Source organism: Crocodylus siamensis, chromosome 6 (genome assembly GCF_052110815.1).
Source record: "Crocodylus siamensis isolate JL-2025a chromosome 6, ASM5211081v1, whole genome shotgun sequence".
In the NCBI taxonomy this organism is placed as follows: Eukaryota; Metazoa; Chordata; order Crocodylia; family Crocodylidae; genus Crocodylus; species Crocodylus siamensis.
Window position 1 is genome coordinate 59366733 of NC_143400.1, and position 24582 is coordinate 59391314.

The 24582-nt window shown below is 47.8% G+C and overlaps 1 protein-coding gene across 1 annotated transcript in view; it reads left to right on the forward strand.

Annotated features, from left to right (window-relative positions):
* SGPP2 (sphingosine-1-phosphate phosphatase 2) overlaps positions 1-24582 on the forward strand; it is a 109861-nt gene that overhangs the window by 57958 nt on the left and 27321 nt on the right. The window contains exons 3-4 of the mRNA XM_090054486.1: positions 19324-19503; positions 24192-24281. Of these exons, the coding sequence (XP_089910612.1) occupies positions 19324-19503; positions 24192-24281 (270 nt within the window). The remainder of the gene's footprint in view (positions 1-19323; positions 19504-24191; positions 24282-24582) is intronic.

The window sequence follows — 24582 nt, forward strand, 5'->3', positions numbered from 1 at the left end:
TCCCTTCCGACCCTACAAACTATGAAACTATGATTCTCTCAGCTACTTTGCTTTGAGTGCTGGTATTGATTGCTGGCTCTTTATGGATTTAGATCCCTCCTATTCTGCCTGGAGTTCACCTCCTTGGCAGTGTACAAAGGGTCCTGACTCTTCAGCTCCTCTCTAAACCCAAACAAAGTATCTACTACATCCTGGGGACTTTATGACCTTGTCACAGGGTTTTCTCACTCACACCCCAGTATTTCTTAAATGCTGAAGTTTGTCTATAGAAGACACAGCACTGTTCTGTTATGCTGTATGGCATTGCATAGTAAAAGGAGCTGTGAAAGTGGGACACTTTTTCTTGTTTGTTTCCATTGGGTTTATTGTCTTACTGAATTGCGCAAGATAGCAACATTCTGCAGTCAGTCTTGCTGTCATTAGCAAGAGGTGATGAAGTGGCAGTCCAGATTGTGAGAAGTAGTAATTCCTCTGAGACAGGAAGCTCCTGTGGGCCCCCAGGTTCATTTAGGGTGGCATGACCTGGAAAGCCAAGAGTACTGGTAAGTTTGAGTGGGGGGGAGTTCAGAAGTGTTCAATATTGGCTTAATTCTACTTTCACTGAAGTGAAGCAGAGTTTTATGGTTGATTTTAAAAGGGACAAAGTGGACCAGCATTGAAAGTGCCCTGTGAAAACTTTAAAGTTAGCATGGTTCAGCAGAACCACTAATTGGGGCCCCATCCCATTGTATTTTATTAGGGTTGAGTAGACCATTGGGTCACCCAAAACAGGGATATCTGACAAATGTTGGAGGAATAGGGCACTCCACAGTAAGGACACTGCCTGGATGTATATGTTGCATACGGAGAGCAATTCAGGGGAACGCAAGAAAACAGATTTCCAATCCAGGCTGCATCTTTGTACAAACAGTGAGGTTGCTTTGATGCAGTGTTCTGTTCTGGATTGTAGTCAGGAACTGTTTCATGTGAAGGGGCTGAGGAGTAGTAGAGATCCTGATTTCCTGTCAACATAGTAAGCAGCTGAATATCAGGGAGCCTCAGTTCCCACAGCTTAGAGGAACCAGGGTAGAGAGACCGTACAGAGCTACTGCAACAAATAATTAGGCATCCATAGCCCTTTCTGTCATTTTTCTTCCCCTTTGAAATGTGGCTCTGGTGGGTGGCTCTGCATAAACATAAATCCCCCCACACGTACCACTCAAACAGGTTTGATTCACCTTCCTGATATGAGTAGAGTATCCCGTTAGAGAACATCTCTTGGAAGCCTGGCTGGCCACCTATGGCGAGAAGAAAAATCTAGGATGTCTAGGAAATATCTATAATAGTTTTCAGCTTTCTAAAGTATTTTCATAGTGGTTGCTGTGGCAACAGTAATTGTGACCAATGTAATAGGAATGTTGGCAAGAAACTGGGCTTTATTTCGTGTCTTAGTCACCTGAGGCGTCACGCTTGTAAAGGGTTGTTACCCTAGTCATGCAACACAGTCATTGACTGACTCCAGTGACTACTCGCATAGCTGAAAACAAAGTCCTGTTTTTCAGTTGCTTATAACTTAAAAATTGCCTTTGGGATTGAAATTTGACATGCTTGTCCCAATCGCAAAGTAAACTATTTGATTACACTAATTTGGCTGTTTGAATTAGCTCTGTGTAGAATGGAAATGGCTGGAACAGCTTTCAGTCAATTATTTTTGTTTTCTTACTGGGTGTGTCTACAGTTTATGCGGGACTAGTTTCAGTATTGCCAACCACACCGTGCCAAAAATCATGAGACAAATTCTTAAAAACTCTAGAGATTGGCATGTAAATCATGAGATGCTATTTTTGAAGGATGTGTTTGAGGTGGGAGGGGTTATTTGTGAAGGTGTGTGGGGGGGTGTGGGGTTTGAAGCCTGGAGGGGAAGGGTCCTCACATACCCTGGCAGGATGTGGGTCAGGAGTAAGAAGCAGCAGCAGGGCTGGGCAGGCTCTGGTTTGGGAGTGAGGAGTAGACAGAGACACAGACGGCACCCAGCTGGTAAGTGGAGGGAAAGGGGCAGTGGGGTGGGGAGGGAGGGAAAGGGTGTGGAGGGCAGTAGATCAAGGCCCCCAGGGTGAGGGAGGGAGTGGGACAGGGGTGAATGGGGCCCAAAGGCCAGGGCAGGTTGTCCAGAGGCAAAGGGGAAGGGTGTAGTCCCCTGCAGCAGCACCCCCCCCGGTGGAGACACAGGGGCATGTGCTTCCCCATGGGGCAGAGGTGGGCTGCCCCCTGTGGGCTGGGGCTCTGTGCCCTGCTGCCTTACCCCAGGAGCTCAGTCACATGATGACATTGCTGCCTGCCAGGAGGGCAGAGGACATGGGGTGCACTGGCCACATGGCACATCCCCTGCCCACCCAGCAGCAGGAAGCACACTGGGGTTGTGCAGGTGAGCTCCCAGGACAAAGCAGCAGGGCACAGAGACCCAGCCCGCAACAGGCAGCCCACCTCTGCCGCCACCCCACTGCACCTCTGGACAACCCACCTCAGCCCCGGGGCCCCATTCATCCCAGCCTCTGCTTCTGCCCCAGTTCCTCTGTCACCATGGGGGCCTCGATCTCCCCCTGCCACCTTTCCTTTCACTTACCAGGTGGGAAAATCTGGAGATCTGAGTGTTGGATCAGGAGATCATGAGCCAGAGTTACTTTGACTCTGAAATCCTGAATCTCATGATGGTTTCATGACAGTTGGCATTACTGCAGTTTACTTGCAAGTAAACAGTCCCAGGCAGTTCTCTACAGATGCAGGGAAGCAGGAGCAGATTTCCTGCTTGTGGCAGCAAATTGCTCCCTCTTCCTGGGGCTGTGCAATGAGCCCCTGCTGCCACTAGGGGAACTAGAGGTTCCGGCCACAGATCCCTGCCTCTGGAGGCCATCTTCAAAAGCCCGCCCCTCTCCTTGCTCCCCAGTCAGCTTTGTTGCTGGCCAGGAGCAGTATGCAGACAGCATGCGGCAGCTCTCTGCGACAGCTTCTGCCTCTCTGCACCACTGCTGCTCCAGCCCCTGCCCCTGGCAGTGATGCCCAGTGCTCCAGGCTCCTGCTGGCTGCTGTGCTGGCCCTGCTGACCCACCATGGTGGCCACCAGCTGGCCCATGGGCATCTGAACCCTGCTGGCATGTGCAGCAACCACCTGCCTGGCTCCACTGCACCATCTCAGGGCCACCACCAGCATGAAGCTGCTACCTCGACCCCATCCTGGTAGTCGGACCCCAGCAGGGATGCTGACAACAGCTTCCACGGTGCTACCACTGGGACCGTCCTCACTCTCCTAGGCTTCCAGCCCTGCCACCTCAGGGCCCATTGGGCCAGCCAGAACTGGTGGCTGCATGTCATCCAGAACACCTGGAATTATGAGCAGTGTCTGGAGGTGTTCAGGATGACTTGGGCCACCTTTCTGGACCTCCTGGAGCAGCTGCACCTGGAGCAGCAAGACACCAACATGTGGCCACCCCTCCCCATGGACAACCAGCTGGCCATGCCTGCCAGCCTCTGCTACATGGGCTGCTTCAGTGTCAGCAAGGTGACCTCTGGGAATGTTGTTGTGGTGGTGTGTGGTACCCTTCAGGATGTACTGGGGCACACTGTGCTCCATGTGCATGATGCCCAGGAGATGGTGGCAGAGTTCTGTGCCCTGGGATCCCCCTAGTACATCAGGCCCTGGATGGGACCCACATCCCTGTCACTGGCCCACCCCATGGTGACCGCCCCTAATACAGGTGGAGGGGTTCCATTTTCTTCTAGGCCATTGCTGACCACCACAGCACCGTCACCAATGTGAGTGCTGGCTGGGTGGGCAGTGGCCACAATACTTGTGTGTTTTGGAACTCCTCCCTGCCAGCCCTTACATAGACCCAAGGGATGCCAGACCACCAAGTGCATGTCACGGTATTCCCAAGCCTTCTCACTGGGGACCTTACCTGCCTACTCCTCTCCTGGCTTATGTGGCCCTACAGCAGACAGAAGACAGCTGGACCCCTGCCAGACCCATTATAACTGTTTCCTGAACCAGACTCATGCACTGGTAAAGTGCATGCCTTCAACCATCTCAAGGGACACTAGAACACCCTCAATGTCTGCCTTGAGTTTTCCCCCTTGGTCATCATTGCATATTGTGTGCTGTATAACATCTGTGAGCCCCTGGGGGAGATCTTCTGTGAGGCCTGGGTGGAGGAGATGCACTGGTTGGAGAATGCCTGGAAGTGGAAGCACTAGCTGCCATGGCAGCAAGAGAGGAAGGCCTCCCCCTGGCAAAGCCCCAGGTTACCTGCATACCCAGTCCCAGGGGTCCAGGAACCAGGTGTGAGAGGCGATAGCTGACCACTTCCTCCTGCACTCCCTGCTGGACAGCTGTTCAATGACCCCCGACTCACCACCCACCCTAAGCACCACACTCACTACAGATTGTTCTCAGAAAAACACTTTATTGCCCTTATATGAAACAGGCCCCTCCTCCCCCCTCCCTCCCAAAAACCAGAGCTCCTTCATCACCCACCCCACTCACCAACAGTAAAACAGTCACTCACTCCTCATGGGCTGGAGATCCACTGGGTGCTGGCCACAGGAAGCATCTCTCCTCCTGCCCTGTTCCCAGGCTAGGACAGGCCAGGTTCCTGCCAGCACCTGCTGCTATGGCTCTAGACCCCACTGTCTCTCTTTTCCTGCAGGCTTCCTGGTCTCCTATGCTGCCACCAAGCCCACAGTGCCTGGGCTCAGGAATGCAGGGCTTCCAGATGACAGGGACAAGGGCCTGGCCATACCCCTGACCTCCCTACAGGGGGCTTTTCCAGGGAGGTGCCCCAGACTAGCCTCCCCACCATGTCAGCACTGTGCCCTGAGTGTGCCCCTGCTGCACATGCCTTGGGTGCACCAGGAGCTGTTTGTGTGGATTGTGGGGGTGCCCAACCCACTATGCCCTGCTGATGATGATCACCATGGTGCCCCAGGTGAACCTGCATGCCTAGCATGAGACCCTGAGCTTCAACAACATGGGGGCCAAGGCTGTCCCACAACCTCTGCTGCCATCTGGAAAGCACAATCTCTTCCCCCATCTGGAGAGCTACCTGTAGCTGCACTACACATCCCTGTGCCCCGCAGCTGAGGAGGCCATCACCACCATCATCAATGTGTTCCTCAGCATGTGAGAGGCCTATGCCCACCTAGCTGCAGGGGCACGGGCTGCTCAATAAAGTTTTGCACTGTTTCCCACCTTCCTGCATGCTTTTTTTGGTGTGGGGAGAAGCCAGGGACCAGGGGAGCTCAGCCAGATCAGGTGAGGAGGAAGGGCAAGGAAGTGGGCAGGGGCCAGGAGCAGGGAGGGGACCCTCCCCCCAGTGCAGGGCTTACTATAATGGGTAAGGCTGGGCATGCCCAGCAGGCTCTGGTCAGTCCTGGTGGCAGTAGCTCCTGGCAGACTCATCAGTGGTGGCATGCAGTTCTGGCCCAGAATCAGCCCCCACCCCAGGAGGAGCTGGCTGCTGGCAGCCAGCAGTGACATGGATGGCTGTTCCTCATGGCTGGGGAAGAGGCTGCAGAGCTGTCAGGGCAGGTGCTGGCCCTGGGCTCTCCAAGCTGCTGGTGGAGGCTGGGGGTGGGGATCTCAGTGGGATGGGCTGCTGGTGCCCTGAGGGGCCCTTCCCCGTGATACATCATATCACAGTACCAGGCTGGAGCGGGAGCTTGGGCAGGCTGCCCATGCTGCAGTACACAGCCAGCTGCGGCCTGGCTTCTGGGGGCAAGGATGGCATCCAGTTGCCATAAAGTGGCATGGACTTGTGGGCACTCCTTGAACAATGGTTGTGGTCAGTGACAGTGACCTACTGTGCCAGCAAGGCCTTGACTTGTATGCAACCCTGCGGCTGACCAGTTATATACATAGTCCTGGCATCCACGCTGACAGCCCATCATAGATGTGGGCATTGGAGTGCCTGCTCCACATGCGAACTGCTGGTACACCTCCACTTCACACCACAGTGCCACAGGGTGGCCAGTCTCCTCCTGGTACCAGTTGGGACCCAGGGTGACAGCATATAGCATTGTCAAGTGACAAAGCCATCAGGGCTCCTGAACTCAGCTGTTCTGCTGCAGGCCTGGGCAGCTGCCTGCAGTGCCCAGCACAGTGCAGGACTAGGATCTGCATGGCAAGGTGATGCCAGCAGCAAGTGAGCAGGTCTGCCAGGAGCCTGCAGCAGCCTTCAGGGCTGGATGGCATGGTCCTAGCATCTATGCAGCATTGCAGTGGCAGGCAGCAGCATCAGGGTGCAGGCAGGCTGGCACAGGTAACCTGTGGCCTGTGCAGCAGCAGAGGCCAAGAGTCTCCCCTAGGATCCCTGCTGTTGTGCTGCTGCACTCAAACTGCCTACAGGCTTTTAAAGGTCCGGTGGCTGGGGCTGCCATAGAGGCAGACCAACTCTGGAGCAGGAAAGGCTCACAGTCCTGGGACCCTGGGACTGATCTCAGGCTAGCCCCCTAGTGCTCTCCGTTGATGTCTGCACACGCATTACTGTGCTGTAAGTACTCATGAGTAAATTTGCTACTTGCATTTGTAGGTAGCAAATTTACTCACAAGTAGTGAAGTTTAGTGTGAGAGAAGTATGTGCACATGTGGATATTTACGCTTATTGCACAGTAAACTGTGCTACTGCGTAGCAATGCATCTCATGTAGATGCACCCATTAGCACTCAATTTAAATAGTTTTATTTTGAAAACTTCAGAGCCAATCCATTCAAAATTCTGGGAAGGGGATGTGTATGTTTTTGAAAGACCTGATTTGAAGAAATTTAGTGTTGAAACATCACAGAGATTAAAGAAAATACTTTGTGTGTGCTTCATCTTCACAAATATGCTCTGAAGCATCAGTCTCGGAAGTGAATTTTTACTATGGAGGAAGAGTTCTTCCTTTGATTTATTTATCAGCTTCTATGAATAGAACTTTTTCTTGTGGATGAGGAAGGATAACATGCTCTTTTCTGTAACCCTCTGCATGTTGCCTTCTCAGCAGTATGAAAAGCTGCAGCGCTAATAGTATGTGACTCAGTAATACTGCAGCTGTTAAAATGCATCCAGGGATGAATAAATTATGGGATTAATCTCAAGATTAGGTAAAAATCTATGCCAGGCTGTCTGCCATGTCTTCGACAGTGCAAAATAAGTTTGTCTTGATGTCTCCTTTGTGAAACCCCTGAGTACTAGTTGCTTTTTTTTTTTTTGGTTATTGTCTATGGAAGAGCAAGTTTATTTTATTGGTTATAATTGTATTCTTGAGATATTTAATGTCCTGTAATGGATTTAACTGAGTGAAGGGATAGCTACTGTTTCTGTCTGTAGTAGCAAAGATACAATGACCTAGATTGAAGCCTCAGAGTGTTACCCACTGTGCAGTACACAGTGGGTGCATTTACATGCATGCTTAACTGTGCAGTAGACTAATCTGCTGCAGTGTAAAGCATCACAATCTAATCGTGCAATGCTATTAAACTGCAGCAAACTAATTTTCACTGCAGTAAGATAGTACCGCTATGGTGTAATGGCATCATGTGATGTGTTAGTGCTGTCTTACAACAACAAAACTCCCTGCCTCCAGAGGGAATCTCCAACAGCTTCTGGATCTTAACTCACATGTAAATGCTGACCTGGGCATAAATTGTACCTAGTCATAGATTCATAGATTCATAGATTCATAGATGCTAGGGTCGGAAGGGACCTCAATAGATCATCGAGTCCGACCCCCTGCATAAGCAGGAAAGAGTGCTGGGCCTACATTACCCCAGCTAGATACACATCCAACCTTCTCTTGAATACCCCCAGGGTAGGGGAGAGCACCACCTCCCTTGGGAGCCCGTTCCAGAGCTTGGCCACTCGAACTGTGAAGAAGTTCCTCCTAATATCTAATCTAAATCTGCTCTCCTCCAGCTTGTGGCCATTATTTCTTGTAACCCCCGGGGGCGCCTTGGTGAATAAATACTCACCAATTCCCTTCTGTGCCCCCCTGACGAACTTATAGGCAGCCACCAGGTCGCCTCTCAACCTTCTCTTGCGGAGGCTGAAAAGGTCCAGTTTCTCTAATCTCTCCTCATAGGGCTTGGCCTGCAGGCCCTTAACCATACGAGTGGCCCTTCTCTGGACCCTCTCCAGGTTATCCGCATCTTTCTTGAAGTGCGGCGCCCAGAATTGCACGCAGTACTCCAGCTGCGGTCTGACCAGCGCCCGATAGAGGGGAAGTATCACCTCCTTGGACTTATTTGTCATGCATCTGCTGATGCACGATAAAGTGCCATTGGCTTTTCTGATGGTTTCATCACACTGCCGACTCATGTTCATCTTGGAGTCTACTAGGACTCCAAGATCCCTTTCCACTTCCGTGCCACCCAGCAGGTCATTTCCTAGGCTGTAGGTGTGCTGGACATTTTTCCTCCCTAGATGCAGCACTTTGCATTTCTCCTTGTTGAACTGCATTCTGTTGTTTTCTGCCCACTTGTCTAACCTGTCCAGGTCTGCTTGCAGCTGTTCCCTGCCCTCCGGCGTGTCCACTTCGCCCCATAGCTTAGTGTCATCTGCAAACTTGGACAGAGTACATTTCACCCCCTCGTCCAAGTCGCTGATGAAGACATTAAAGAGTATCGGTCCAAGCACCGAGCCCTGCGGGACCCCACTGCCCACACTCTTCCAGGTCGAAACCGACCCATCCACCACAACTCTCTGGGTGCGACCCTCCAGCCAATTCTCCACCCACCGGACTGTGCAGTCATCCAAGTCACAGCCCCTTAACTTGTTCACCAGTATGGGGTGGGATACCGTGTCAAAGGCCTTCCTGAAGTCCAAGTATACGACATCCACCCCTCCTCCTGCGTCGAGGCGTTTTGTGACCTGGTCATAAAAAGAGACTAGATTGGTCAGGCACGATCTACCTGCCACGAACCCGTGCTGGTTTCCCCTCAGCATAATTTGTCCTGCCAGGCTCTCACAAATGTGAGCCTTGATGATTTTCTCAAAGATTTTGCCAAGGATGGAGGTGAGACTGACTGGCCTATAGTTACCCGGGTCCTCCTTCCTCCCCTTCTTGAAAATGGGAACCACATTGGCCCTTTTCCAGTCCTCCGGGACTTGACCCGTGCGCCACGAGCGTTCAAATATTCCCGCCAGTGGCTCTGCAATGATGTCGGCCAGTGCCTTCAGTACCCTCGGATGGAGCTCATCCGGGCCTGCCGACTTAAAGGCATCCAGTTCCTCCAAGTGACCCTGCACCACCTCAGGGTCCACGCATGGAAGTCTGGTGCCTTGCTGCTGCCTCCCTACACTCCCAGTGAGAGACTTGTCATGCCTCTCGCTTAGGAACACTGAGGCGAAGAACTCGTTGAGGAGTTCAGCCTTGTCCCCTCTGTCCGTCACCAATTGTTTCTGCCCATTTAGCAGGGGTCCTATTCCTCCCTGGGCCTTCCTTTTACTCCCTATATATCTAAAAAACAATTTCTTATTGTCTTTTACTTGGGTTGCCATCCTCAGCTCCATGGTAGCTTTGGCCTGTCTAACTGCCTCCCTACAAGCACGAGCAGAAGAGGTATATTCCTCTTTGGTGATCTCTCCCTGTTTCCACTTTTTATGTGCTCCCCTTTTGGCCCTTAGTCTGCCCAGGATTTCTCTGGTCAGCCAGGGAAGCCTCCTGGCCCCTTTCCCTCTTTTACCTCGCACGGGGATAGTCTCGCTTTGTGCGAGAAGGATAGCTTCCTTAAGGCACAGCCACCCTTCTTGGGCTCCCATCGTTTCAAAACTACTACTCTGCAGTGCATCCTTCACTAATCGCCTGAGTTTGCTGAAATCAGCTTTCCTAAAGTCCAGCACGTTCACCCTACTAGTTACCTTACCCACTCGACGCCTTATGTTGAATTGTACTTTTAGGTGATCACTGTCCCCCAGATGGCTACCGATCTGTAGGTCCCCTACTATGTCATCCCCCGTTGCCAATACCAGATCCAGTAAGGCATTCCCCCTAGTGGGACCATGTACCTCCTGCGTCAGGTGGAGGTCCTGTACACAGGTTAGAAACCTGCGTGAGCGGTGGGACTTTGCTGTCTGTGTCTCCCAGCAGATGTCCGGGTAGTTTAGGTCCCCCATGACCACCGCCTCTTTAGCTTTTATGGTCTCTGAGAGTTGCCTCAGGAGCCCCAAATCTAGTCAGCCCAGGCAGCAAGAGGACAGACCTCTGCCTGCCGCCTAGCCACACGGCTCCACTGTCTGGGCATTCTGATGCCCCTACCAACCCCTATGCTGCAACCCAAAGCCCAGGGCCGACTCCTCTGTGTGTACTGCCAGCCTGTGGCTGTGGCAGGGCACTGTGTGTGCCTGCCACTTTAAGGGTCCAGCCAAGCAGCCAGCAGGTCCTTGATTGCGGCGGCCATTTTTTATCCCCGGCTGCCTATATAAACAGAACAGTTCACTGCTGGCAGGCAGGCAGCAACATTGCCTGGCTGCAAGGCTACTAGTAGGGGAAGGTTTGGAGGCTCCTGGTCCTGGGCATGACCTAAAACTGCACACTGCTGAGTGGGGGTGGCCTGGTGGGACTCCCAGTGGCGCAGGAGCCCCCAGGAAATACCAGGTCAGTTACCACCCCAGTGAAAGGCAGGTCGGGGCGCCTTAATAACCCCAGCTCCCATAATCGGGGGGGTTACCCCCTAGTAGGGGCCAGAAGGCGGACCCCGGAGAAAGAGTGGGGCTATAGACTCGGAAACCTGTCTTGAAATCCCCTGACTGGTCAATGCTGGGGCCAGGACCAGAAGGGTTGAAGGGCTAGGGGCCCACTGTGAGGGATGCCCAGAGCTGAGGGCCTGGGGTTCTGACTGGCCTGGATGTGAGACCAGGGCCTGTGTAGCCAAAGGTCCCATGGGGGACCACACCTGTAAGAGGGAACAGCTTGTGGCAGGAAGCCACCTTTGTTTCTCCCCAAAATCTCTGCTCTGGGACAATTTGATTAGGACGGGCCCAGCAGAGGAGATGCACCTTAACCCTGTCTCTTTAGGTAAACTGAGCTGGCTACATTCCTGAGGGAGGGGGGAAACTTGCTCCCTCTGCCTACATGACTGGTATCAGCTACCTGGCTGAGGGGCTCCTACCTGGTGGGCTAGAGTCTGCCTGGCAACTAGTGATGTATTTCAAATTGGTTGGCCGACAGCCAATAGGTGCTGGCTTCCATTGGACCAGGTGAACGAGGTCACAGGGGCTATATATGTTCAGACTTCCCAGGAGGAGGGGGCAGCAGCCATGGGGGGACTCAGAGAGGAGTTTTACCATCTGAAACTGGCTCTCTCCCCCATAACTCATGAGCTGGGAATGGCCTGCCTCCAGAGGGAATCTCCAACAGCCTCTGGATGATGCTCGTGACTAAGCTACTTGAGATCTGATTAGATATATAGCTGGCAGTAACTCAGATGTGTGATCAAAAGGCTACCTCAGCCAGACTGTTTTGCTCTATGGGATTTCTATGATATTGCTCCATCTTGTACCCTATTTTCACCCTACCCCTGTAATCAATAAAGTTTTCCTTTGTGACTGCTGTAGGAGAGTTATTGAGGAGTGGGTCTAAATTATGCGTAAGAGGCCCCTTAGGTGTGCAGACTAAGGGACGTCCCTGCTCGGGGGAACAGGGACTTCCCCAGTGCCTGCTGGTCCCCTCTGATTAGCTTGTAACAGGACACTAGATCCCCCCTCAGACTTCTCTTCTGGAGGCTGAACAGGTTCAGGTCCCGTAGCCTCTCCTCATAGGGCCTGCCCTGCTGCCCCTGATCTTGCGAGTGGCCCTCCTCTGGACCCTCTCCATGTTGTCTACATCCCTCTTGAAGTGTGGCACCCAGAACTGGACGCAGTACTCCAGCTGTGGCCTGACCACATAGTGCCACATAGAGGGGGAGTACCACCACCTTGGACCTGCTTGAGATGCATCTGTGGATGCATGATAAGGTACGGTTGGCCTTCCTGACTGCATCCCCACACTGCCGGCCCATGTTCATCTTGGAGTCAATGATGACTCCAAGATTCTTTTCTGCCTCTGGACTGACAAGAAGGGAGTTCTCCAACCTGTATATATGGTGCCGGTTGTTCCTCCCCAGATGTATCACTTTGCACTTGTCGGTGTTGAATCCCATCCTATTGTCATCTGCCCACCCTTGTAATGTGTCTACGTCCAATTGCAGCCTATTCCTCCCTTCTAGCATGCCCACATCCCCCCACATCTTAGTGTCATCAGCAAATTTAAACAGGGTGCTTTTTACCCCCTCTTCCAAGTCACTGATGAAGATGCTGAACAGTGTGGGCCCAAGGACTGAGCCCTGCGGAACCCCACTACCCACATCCCCCAAGTCAAAAATGACCCATCTGCCACCACCCTCTGGGTGCGGCCCTCCAGCCAGTTGGTGACCCAATTGACTGTGTGGGTGTCGACACCACAGCCCCCCCAGTTTCTTAATGAGAATGGGGTGAGAGACAGTGTCGAAGGCCTTCCAAAATTCCAGGAAGACTATGTCCACTGCTACCCCTGCATCTAAGGATTTGGTGACCTGGTCACAGAAGGCCACCAGGTTGGTCTGACAGGATGTAGCTTAGAATGAAGGCGGAGTAGGCTGCCTGAGTGTAGGGATCCAGGTGGGGTTACAGACTGGAGGATTCTGTGACCCAGAGTGGTGTAGGGGAGGAACAGAGCCACAGATAGTGGTCCCTGGCATTGGGGCAAGAAATAGGCAGCCTCCCACCTAATTAAGATCATTAATTAATTAACAACAAGGCATGGCAGGCTAGAAGGTGGGCAGTTGGTCCAGAACAGGTGGGTGGTGCTGTTGGTAAATGGGTGCTGAGAAGACCCCCTGTTACAGGCTTCTATGCCCCAGCTCAGACTGCTGCAGCCCTGGGCACATGTGTAGACATTGTGCCCAGACGTTGTTAACTCCAGTGGAACTTGCACCAGAATTTATCATGCCATACTAATCAAATGTATAAATGCACCCAGTAACAGGCAGTCACTGCCACCAGGAGCCTACAATCCAAGTAGACCAGGTGTAGGAGAAAAGAGGTAGCATTCTTCTTGTACAGGTAGGAAGCTGAGGTATGGAGATGTTAAATAGTTTTGTCACAGGTTCCAAGCATTATCTTGGATGTAAAGGAGACACGAATGTGAATCTTTCATGTCTTAAGCCATTGCCTTCACCACAAGTGGCATTAATGAATCTCTTTGCTACTGAAGGGAATCAAACAAGACCAGGGATGAAAAGTACCTTAGGCTGTCATGTGTGTGCATGTGCATGCATAGTACAGAAAGGGGGAAAATATTTTTCAGTACTCTCCTTTATGTATCTGTAACACCTTTCATTATTTTGCTGCTGAATATAAGATTGTGCCTCCCGTCCCCAGCTGCGCCCCCCACACATGCACATTGTGTACAGTTCCAGAGCATATCAGTTTTGCTACCACTTCCTCGCATAGAAACGATGGATCTCATTTACTGGATTTATCATAACTGCAACTTGTAAAATGTACAAATGCAGGGTCCAATCTTGAAAGCCTGGAAATCGTACAAGATTCCTAAAGAAGATAACCAGTAGTTTCCTAATGAGTATCTGCCTGGGGAACTTCTTCACTCAAAAGGGATAACAAACAGTGCCAGTAAAATCAACTTGCTTTCATCTTGATTCTATGTACTATTCACAGTTGTTAAATAAACAGTGTTAGTGTCTCCAGTGGAGATCTATGGGGGGATAACTGTTTCAGAACACCAGAGATTCTTTTCCTTCCTGCCTCCAAAAATGTACTCTGCCTTGTTTCCTGACCAACTTCAACAGTCTTCTTAAAAATTTGCACTTTAGTTTGGCTGCCATATAGTTCAGTCATGAAAGAGTTAAATGTTCTATGTTTAAAAAAAAAAGCAGTTAAATGCTATGAGCTATACCTTCGTTAGACACACTTCCTTCAGTTCTCAAAACAGTACAGAGGGAATTATCTATGCTCCTCCCATCAACTTTCATGAATCACCCAACTAAATCCTCATGCATTTTCTTGTGACTGTTGTCTCAAGTAATTATGTCTTGTGCTATTCGTTATGTTTCTTGATTTTTGTGACTTTAGTTATGGAAAAGTGGAGCCTCTAGGTTCCACACGTCAGAACAAAAAAATGCATTAATAAATGTGCAAATTAAAACTATTTATGCTGAAATTGCCTGTAAGTTGTTTTTCCACAAGAACTGCAGAAAAATGCAGTTGATCTGCATCACTCACATTGAATGAAGCAGAGTGCATCTGAGAAATACGCATTAGAAGCAAAGCAGTTAAAGGCAAAATCTAATTCTCTGGGAAGATGTGGAACACTGACTGCATAGGAAAGAAACATGTTGAGTAACAAAGGAAGAAAAAGATGCTTCACTTAAGCAAGTTTCATTCTCTTAGACCCTGGTTAATTCTTTTTCTCAAGTGTTTTAAATTGACAAACTTTAGCTTCTAGCTGAACTTTTCAAAACATGCTCATTTCTACACTTCGAGGCTTGGACTTGACAGATTTTTGGTGGTGGGGAAGTGTTGCTGGGTGGATTTTTTTTTTTAGGCATGTGAGGGCTACTTGTGGGTTTTACTTACAGAAATTCCAGATACCTGTGAGAGTGCTCCTGAACTCATCTCCAGCAAAGTTTTACTAGTGGAAATGTTTTGAAGAATATGTCTCACTTAATACAAGCTCCATGGACCCAATACCTTAAATCCCTACATTCCCATAAAGAAAACTTACAGCAGATGTTGACAATCCAGAGTAGGGCTCTAAGATATACACAAAAAATACTCTTGTACTGTAAATGTTTTATTTTTAAAACAACCTGCATGTCTATGTGTCTGCATTCCCTTGTAATTGCTGATTCTTTTAAAGAAATATGTCCTTTCACGCTTGTTTCCTACCAACTCTCCTTTGTTATCTACATGTAAAAGTAGAGTGCCATTGCTGCTATTCAGAAGTATGGTACTGAAACAGAGAACAGAATCTGACCTATGGCTCTGTAAAAGGGCTGTCTCTTGTGTTGAGTTTAAGATGACTTGATAAATATGACTGGATATATTCTATTTACAATTAAAATGCAAGGTTTCAATCATGAAGGACCCAGTTAGCTTTGGTTTGATTTTGACCTTGTAATCTAAGAAGCCCCAGTATGATTATTTGGCCTTTAGTGGTGGTAATTTCTAGCCTGACCAAATTTATTCCACAGACATTAAAGGTCTGAGACTCTTTGCAGATAAGCAATTTACGTTTAGTATTGATAGAGTACACTGCTTGTTGTGCACCTCCAATTAAACTAGTAAAAAATACAAATACTATATTTAGTTGGGAGGAAAGATGACAAAAACTTCCCCTACCAAATAAAAAACCTCAAATGTAAAAAACTAAGCAAAAAATGAAGGTAATGGTAGGCATTATTTGTACAATGCACTGTGATGGTGGGCGGCAAGGTGGGGAGCAGGGAGAGAGAGAGAGAGAGATAAGAGACAGAGAGAGTTTGGGAACTTTAACTGCAGAAGGAAGGCATCAAAGCAAGGCCAGTAATAGTCCCTTTCTGTATAGTACTGCAACATCAAAATCCTGCATCCTCTGACAAAAATTTAAATTTCAAGAGATGTGGAATAGTTTTTCCCTGAATGCAGTGTTACCCAGTGTTATTGTTTCTATACTACTATGGGATCTAAGAATGTATCAATTTAGACAAAAGTCCAACGGCTTCGCTAGCAGAAGAGCAGTAGCATAATTTTTGTTGAAAAAAAAATACTCATTTTTCATTCTAGCCTTTTAAAAATGTATTAGAGTCAAAAATATTTTTATCAAAAACTTTCATTCATTACATTACAATGGTAGCAGACTTCCAGTTTTTGCCTTCATGTCAATAAAAGTCCAGCTCAGCATGGCTAATCCTACCTTGCCTCCAAGCTCATGCCTCGAACAGTAAATTCATTATCACATTTTTCCTCTCCCACCAGAGAGAAAACTTTTGCTTTAAATTCTGGAATGTAGTTGGCTCATGGAAATGTTCCTGTATCTGTATGGAAATAGACAGTACAGAATCTGAAATTAAAGGATATATAAAGGATGTATATAGTTTATTTCTTGCATCTTTGCACCTTTATATGTTGTGAATATCTGGTGCACTGTGATTAATAAACCCCCATGTGATATACTGCTGTGGAATAGATGAAGACAATAGGGCTGCATTATTGGTACCCAACTGGCATTGCAGGAAAATTCATGGGGTAGCAAAATCACAAAGAAGGACTGTTTCCTCAAGTACCGGGGGGTGCAAATGTTAAACTGTGGTATGGTCTTGCCATACTTTGTACAGAATTAGAAAGCCCAAGATCTCCCTTTTGAAAGTGGTGGAACAAACAGTCTTGTTGCTATTATAAATAACTCATGACTAAGACAAGTTTAAAAATGTTTGTATTTTAAAAAACCTCCTTCTGTAGTGGAAGCAGGAGAGGCAGAACAAAGGATCATCTGAGCAGGAATTTAAAAGTAGTTTTCATGATAGTCACCACTGAATCTAATTTTTATGATGGATTTTTATTTTTTTGCATGAGACTTATCTTGCATATCACCAAGGGAACCGCCCCCAAGGAAATAAGTCTAATGGAAGCTTCCTTTCCATTCTTTAAAATGTTAAAACCTACAATAAGGACATACCAATATTCTGAATAATATAACTTCAAAAGTACTGTTTTATATCAAGTCAAGTCAGTTCTGAGGCTGCTCTGACTGTTGGGGCACCTTAGAGCTGCAACAACCCTCCTCCACTCCGCATGAGATTAGCTGAGTTGCTTTGCATCACTGGTTATTCTGGCAAAGTATCCTGGGTGGTGCCTATCTCCTCTTGAGGTCTCGGTGAGGCAATGGCCATCCATACTTCATCTGCCCCTTGACAGATCATCTTTTTCATTCCTGCTGGGTGTCCACACACCCTCCTCACCGAGGCTAGTCCAGGTGGGGTGGGGGCAGTTTAGTCGCTGGCAACTTGACTGTGGAATAGGCTGTACTGGTTTACACAGTACCAGATAGTAGACTGTGGGCGCCTAGCTCCCGGCATCCTGAAGAATGTGGGACAGGGAAATCCAGGGGAACTGTCCTGGGGCACCAGGGAAGAATCAGATAGCCCAGTAAGGGCCAGTTGTGTTCCTTACCCCCTGGTAGGATCACAAGCAACTGCGGAAGTGCAGCAAAGGAAGCAGATGCAGCAGCAGCCATGCTTTAGAAGCGTGTGCTTGCTGTGCATAAGAAAGCATGCTATAGCCTCTGGTATAACCAGAAGCCCGGTCCTGGCTGGAGGCAGGAGTCAGTACAGTAGGGAGACAGCTGACAACAGGTGTAGGGCCACAGAAAGCAGGTTAGCCTAGAGTCCTGTGAGCGTCCCCTACACCGGAGGAGGAGAACACTAGGCGTACAAGCACTCGGAGGAGTGCCTGGCAGCGGGTGCCCAGGAGTTCGAGCAACTGACTGTGGACCCACTGTGGCCAGGAGCAATGAAGAGGAAGACAAACCTGAAGGTGCAGGGTGCCTTGGTACAGTATGGGACTTATTAGAAAAATGTGTACAATCCGGTAACGAGGCCTGAGCCAGGATGTCAGGGAACCAAACCCTGAGTATCCAGGTCCCTACTAAAGAGATTCAGGTGGCCCTGACTAATCATCAGGTATAAGGGTTGGCATGTGGACAGGGGAAGGGGGAGGTAGGAACCCCATGGAGGCAACCTATGGTCTTACATGTGGAGCCCTAGAAACTTTAGGAGCCTTCTGCTTATTCAATAATATCAAGCCATGCCCGGTGAAAACAAAAGGCCAGCGCACAGGCGTACATACACGTCGAGGCGAAGCTGTTGTTACATAAGGCAAGCATGTAGAGACCTCTGGCTTTCACGCCTGGAAGTATCAGATGCATCTGTGGGATTGGATACAAAGACCAAGAGAAGCATGGCCTGACATCCCTGTTTTATATAGAAACCTCATAATCAGAGGACCATAAATAGGACAGCACTTCCATACTTCCATCCAAATAGAGGGACAGGGAGCAGAGGCATTGCTTGACCTTTAATGATCAAAAGACTGACTGTTCTGCTCAGACTTTCTCTTACACAGATGTACAGGTGACACTGAGAATTACTGTTTAGAAAACTGCCTATGGGAAAAACATGCCCTACATCCGGATACACGAGAGTGGGTTGAAGCCCACAGTGTGACGCTTTGACTTCTATGCTAACTTAGTCTATATTCCTGTCACGGACACTGTCTCTTAAAAAAAAAAAAAAAGAATCACTTTGTTGACCACAATTCTGTCCCTTTTTCTCTAGTCTTCCTATCTGGTTAGAAGTAATAACTGCAATGAACAGATGAGTGACGCTTTTTCCTCTTCTCGGATTGGTAAATCTACTCGAGTAGTTAACATGATTGTCACCACTAACCACACCACCCCCACGGAGCTAATATTAATGGAAATTTCCTCTTCACTTTTTAAAATGTTAAAATCTACAAGGACATACAGACATTCTGAACAATTAAAAGTGTTCTTGTCTAATTCATCTAGCATTATAATAGAGCATTACTTGGTGTTGCCCAAGAGAAACAAAAAAATGTTTTGTGACTAAGAAGCCAGGCAGGAAGAAAATTATTACAATTACGACACTGGTCACACACTTTTATCCTTTTCCCTACCAAAAATAATTTGCTGTCTGCTGTTTGTGTCCCATCTTATGTTTTGGTGGCATATTGTGGGGCAGGGAGAAGGAAGAAATGCTGGAAATGCAACAGATAATTATGCTGTGAGAGTGCCTTTGGGAAAGTGTAGAGAATTGTACAGGATGTAAAGCTGTGCTAATTTTATGGGCCTGGAGGCTGGGAAAGAAATCTCACATTTGCCTGTTAGCACAGAGTACCCAGAGTGTTCAGAATGGTTATAAATGCCGAGAGGGAAACCTTTTAAGTGCTTAATAATGTATTAGCACTGGGGATACAAATGATGCTGGAGCATAGGATCTGGTTGTCTTCTACTGTGACATGCTGTACCATCTTTGAGAAACTTCCTTCTGGTCCCAGATCTGATCAAGTTAAAATATTGTTCAGCAAACTGTACCTCTTTTCACTAGCTAGTATAATAGAATATCCTTTATAATTCAGAGGATAAATTCGTATCTCCAAGCACAGAATTTTACTGCTGCATTAGTCATATAGGTGAGAATCAAATTGGGCCCTTGGGTAGGTCAAGAGACAGTTCCCATGTCTTAACTGTTTTATTGACTTTTGTGTTCTGGTTTCTCTAGGTTGTTATGTACATAGGTCAAGTCTCCAAGGACATCCTGAAATGGCCTCGTCCTCATTCGCCGCCTGTCGTGAAGCTGGAAGTGAAAGCAGATGCAGAATATGGAATGCCATCCACCCATGCCATGGCAGCTACAGCCATCTCATTCACATTTTTTATTGTGACCGTAAACCAATATAAGGTAGGGAGGGACAAACCTGTATTAAATTACATTGACCTGTAGTAAGTGAGAATGAACAGATCTGATGCTCATCTCACCCCACCCCTACACCCTACCAGTATTTCCACAGAGATTCAGTCCTACCTTCTACTGTATCAAAACTACTGTTGAAATTTCCCCAGTTGAGTTGAGATGACAACAGCTTTACTTTTGTATAAGAACTGAAAGTCTTTAGAGTGACATCTCCAAACTAGTTTTAAATTTAAGATAAGTCAGGTTTGAAGAGTGAGACTCTATGTATAGCTTTTGGAAAGATTTTGCATTCTTTCTAGCCAAGTATACATAAAACATTAGCAACTGTTCAAGAAACTCCTCAGGTAGCAAATACTGTGGGTGTATAATCAATGTGAGTGTACAGAAGGGTTGTGATTTTTCTTCCTACACTATTGAGAATGTGGTCTTTGGATATCAATCCAACTAGCTGGAACCTGCAAAACATTTGCAATTAAATTTTTATTGCAAAAGTATTTCTTTAAATACAGGATTTTTAGTTATCTTTTCACTGAATACTTTAACAGAATCAAAACTTCTCACCCTTGAAAAGGCTACATAAAGCTGTCCATGTGTAAACACAGACTTAGGAGTATCAGTACATACTTTGTCAAAAGTCTGACCTTGTGACTTGCTTATAGTCGTAGAATAAGAGGGCCCTTGCACACATGACTAAGGGCCCTTGTACACATGAGGAAATTGCCTCTCTTAGTGGTTTAATTGCCTAACAATTTAATTGTGTAAGAGTGTACACGTTCGGTGGCATGTTACAATGAAATTTCGTAAGTGTATACATTTGGCGATGTATTTCTACATAAATGACATTTTTTACGTTGCAAACTAAAACACATCCTATGTATGCCCTCCTACCGTCTTCCCAGGGCAGCCAGGCCATTCCCAGGCAGTTCGAGGCAGCAGGGACAATGTACAAGACTCTGGAAGCCTGCCAAGCCCAAGTTCCCTGAGCAGCTCGTGTGGGCAGGCTCCACTAAGGAGGGAGAAAAAAAATTTAAAAAGTGGCAAGGGGGCCTAATCTTTTTTTTTTTTTTTTTTCTTCCCCCCCACCTTTGTTCTGGAACTAGCCTATGTCCCCTGCAGCCAGGGAATGAGCTGCTGGCAGGTGGTGCTGCCTCTGAGCTGCAGGGAACCCTGGTGCTTTCCTCTGTGGCAGTGGCATGGCCTGGGCAGCAACCCTTGGGCAGTCCTGGGAGGCGCTGCTGCCATGGAGGGAAGTGCCAGGACTCCCTGCAGCTCAGAGCCAGCTGGCCATTCACCTCACCTCCCCCCCCCCCCAAACTTTGCTGCAGGAGAGGCAGGCAGTCTCCAGGGAAAAAAAGAGGATTGCTTGATTTATTTATTCATTTTTTCCTTCGGCAGAGCTTGCTTGCTCCGTAGTATGGCGCCCCAGTGCTTCATTCCAGCTTTGACTTGCCTGCATATCTGTACAGTCAACCACCCTGGCAATCTGCAAAAAGCAGCTTGATGCCCATCTTTTCTGTCCAAATGCAGGGGGGCTGGACCCAATGGCATAAGGTCTCTTCCAACCCCTAACAACTATGAAATGCCTCAGGATCTATACTAATAACACGCTTATTTTCTCTGTCTGGAGCACTCTCATTGGTTGTTTAAGTAAGAATTGTGATTGGGTGCCAAGACAACCAACCAGAGCGCTCCATACAGAGAGAATAAACCTATTATTCTAATATTATAAAAGCCTAAATCTGTCCGTCTGTCTGTCCGTAACACTTTATTCATACTCCGATTGGCTGACAAACAGCATTCTAACAGAAGCCAGCCCACTGCCATGATGGTGGGGACACAGGGGATGGAGGCTGCACTGGCCTTGCCTTCCCCCCCTCCCCCTGCAGGTAACGTGGGGGGGGGGGGGCAGGGAGTGGGCCTGGGCCCAGGCCCAACACAGGGTAGAGGGGAGCCAGCCCGAGCAGGGGAAAAAGCCGGTCTGCGGGGGGGGGGGGGGGCAGTGGGACTGGCCTGACTCAGCCACAGCAGCAGCTTGGGGAGGAAAGGAGTGGGTCTCCTCCCCCACTTTGGGCCTGGGCCCACTCCTCACCCACTCCCCTCCCCTCCCTCCTCTGCGTTGGCCCCAAGCCCGCTCCTCCCATTCCTGAGCAGGCCTGACATGCTGGGGGTGGGGAGGTGGGTGTGCCATAGGGGGAGAGTGGGCTTGGACCCCAAGCAGCAGGAAGGAAGGGGGAGTGGGCCCAGATTGGGGGGGAGGGTTTGTCCCTGCCTGCTCCCCTCCGCCCTCCTCATTTTTGATGGGCAGTTGGTTAATTATTATAGATTAGCAACAATTCAAAACACCTGTGACTCCCATTGTGGTTTGTGAGGCAGTAAAACCTGAATTAGGACTCTGTGGTGATGGTAGACATAGAACTCTGGTCCTACTGCTCCTAAACCCTGCTACTTGAATTAAAGGATAAATATTTTTTAGTTGTTAGCCAATATCCAATAACTGTATCCAGGTTAATAGCCAACAGTAATATCCACATTACCATTTCCAACTTCACTCACAAGATGACAATAAGGCCTCTTCTACGCATACAGAAGGTGGCACATTTGTATCTGATGCACAGTCCACACAATCATGCCTTCTGCCATGCTACATGGCAGGAGGCATGATTGTGGGGTTGCACATTAGATGTGATCATGTCTTATTGCCCAGGCAGGGGGAGCCCACTCCTGGGCTCCCCCTGCACTAGCAAGAAGCAGGCTCCCATGGGCTCCTAGTCCCAGCTGCGCCATACATGAACCACAGCTGGGACCAAGAGCTCTTGGCCCCAGTTGTCTCTTGTGAAGTGCAGCTGGGACGGGGAGCCGTGTCAGTTCTGGGACACTCAGTCCCAGCTGCTCCTGAGGCACAGTGGGGACCCAGAGCTGCATGTGGGCTGGGGGTTTCATGCACCCCCTTGTTTTAGGGATCACAGCACCTACAATCCCCAGGGCTCGGGGGTTTCATGGTGGGCAGGATGCACCCCTGCATCTGGGAGCCCTTTCAGCTGAAGGGGCCCCCAGCCACAAAGGAGATGCAGCTATGTGTGCAAATTAAAGCACAGTAGCAACCAGCTATAACGTTAGTATGCATTTTTAAGGTCGAACTTCAAGGTTGTAGCTTTTTTAAATTATGATAGCTACTTTGCATGTGTAGCTGGTCTCCAGGTAATTGCACAGTTAACCAGGTAATTAACCAGGTAACTGTGGAATACCTGTAATGTGTAGAGGGGGCATAAATTTATATAGTAGCCAGTTCAATACTGCATTTTATTTTCATCCATTAATCAAGTTTTCCATATCAGGATGTTGGAAGGTTGTCAAAACAGAGTTCTGCAAAAGCATCTGTCCTGACTGACAATCGCCCCTAATCATCCACCCAGTCTAGGATTTTCTTGAGCAGACAGTCTACTGTGTTGGATTGGATAACTTGTTTTTATTCTACAGAAAAAAAAAAATTATATATATATCACTTAATTAAGATATGACTACCAAACTCATGTTCATGTGACCTAGGCCAGGATTTGAATGCAGAGGTGAAGGACTAATGCATTAACCTAGTTCTCTACCAAGCATTTTTTTCCTTTGTGCCATCTGAAAATAGTTAAACAACTATTTTAATTAATTGATTCATATCAGCAAGACCATTCAGAGAAAGAAACATAAGTGAAATCAGTCTTATGAAAAATAGAAAAGTTTAAAGAATTCTTTAATGACAAAGGAAAGTGTGAATAATAAGACTGCTGTATTAACTGGATTACAATTTCAGCCTAGATATTGATTTTCTTTTTTTTGCCCTACTTGAGAACTATTGATCACAATTTTAGTCAGACTGTAAAGGTATCACATTTCCCACTTAGGCAGTCTAAGATTTAACCATTGATGATCACTCGAACAATTTGCTGTACTCTAGCTAAAGCTCTTTTACTCCAATGCATAGCCACTTAGCCCTAGACTACTGGACATTGCAATGTGCTCTTCTTTTGTATTTCAGGCAAAAGCCAATCTTCAGGTTCCATATGTTTTCCATGGTGCACTCATGCCATTGTTAGGTTAGGAAGACAGAATCTTAGGATCTTCTAAAGACTGCATGTGGCTTTGAGCCTGAGCCCCATTCTAACAACAACTAGTCTAATAGGCTGTTTACAGACGTGAAAAAAAAAAAAAAAAAAAGGAAAAGAAAACGGTGTTTTACTTTAAGCTCGATGTGTCCCTGCAACAAGCGCAGCATATGCCCAGAAAAGGCATCATGTTAGTTTGACCCAATTCACCCAATGTCTATATAGACGATGTGTTTCCTAAGGACTCCTTGGCCCTTTTATCTAATAGCTGATTTAATCAGCTATTAGATAAAAGCACTAAAAAGCCCTGCTGAAGTGCCCAATCTATACAGCTGCTGAGGAGCTGGGTCAAGCTAACACACTTCCTCTTCCAGTGAAGTGCTGGGTTGCTTTTTCATGGCTATCAGCAGCCATAGCACCTAACTGAATAATCCTGATTCCCACTAGGTTTCTGGAATAGCAGTTCTCAAGAGTCAATTCTGAATCCTACATCCATGTGGAGAATATTTTTAAATGTACTTACTGACATTCTTTAATGTTAGTAATTTTTAATGGTAACTTTTTTCTCTCTTCTTCTCATTGCAGTACCCATTTGAACTAGGACTAATAGCAGCATTTGTATTTTCTACCTTAGTGGGTCTCAGCAGAATTTACACTGGAATGCACACTGTGCTGGTAAGGATAAAGATGAACTACAGATCTTTCTTACATTGGTGCCCATCACCATGTTGCCTAAACTTATCTTAAATACTGATCTACTTCCCTGCCAGCAGGAGGCAAGCTTAGAATTCTTTATACAAATAGAAATTTCTATTTATCAGTGCACATGTTTTGTGAGGTCACTCCACAGATAGTACTTTATGGGAAGACTAGAATGAACAGGTGGATTGGTATCTATTTCAGATCATGGAAAGGTGAGAATCTTTTTGAACTGCTGCTGAGTTCTGTCGTCTTGTCCCTGCTCCAGTGATTTTTT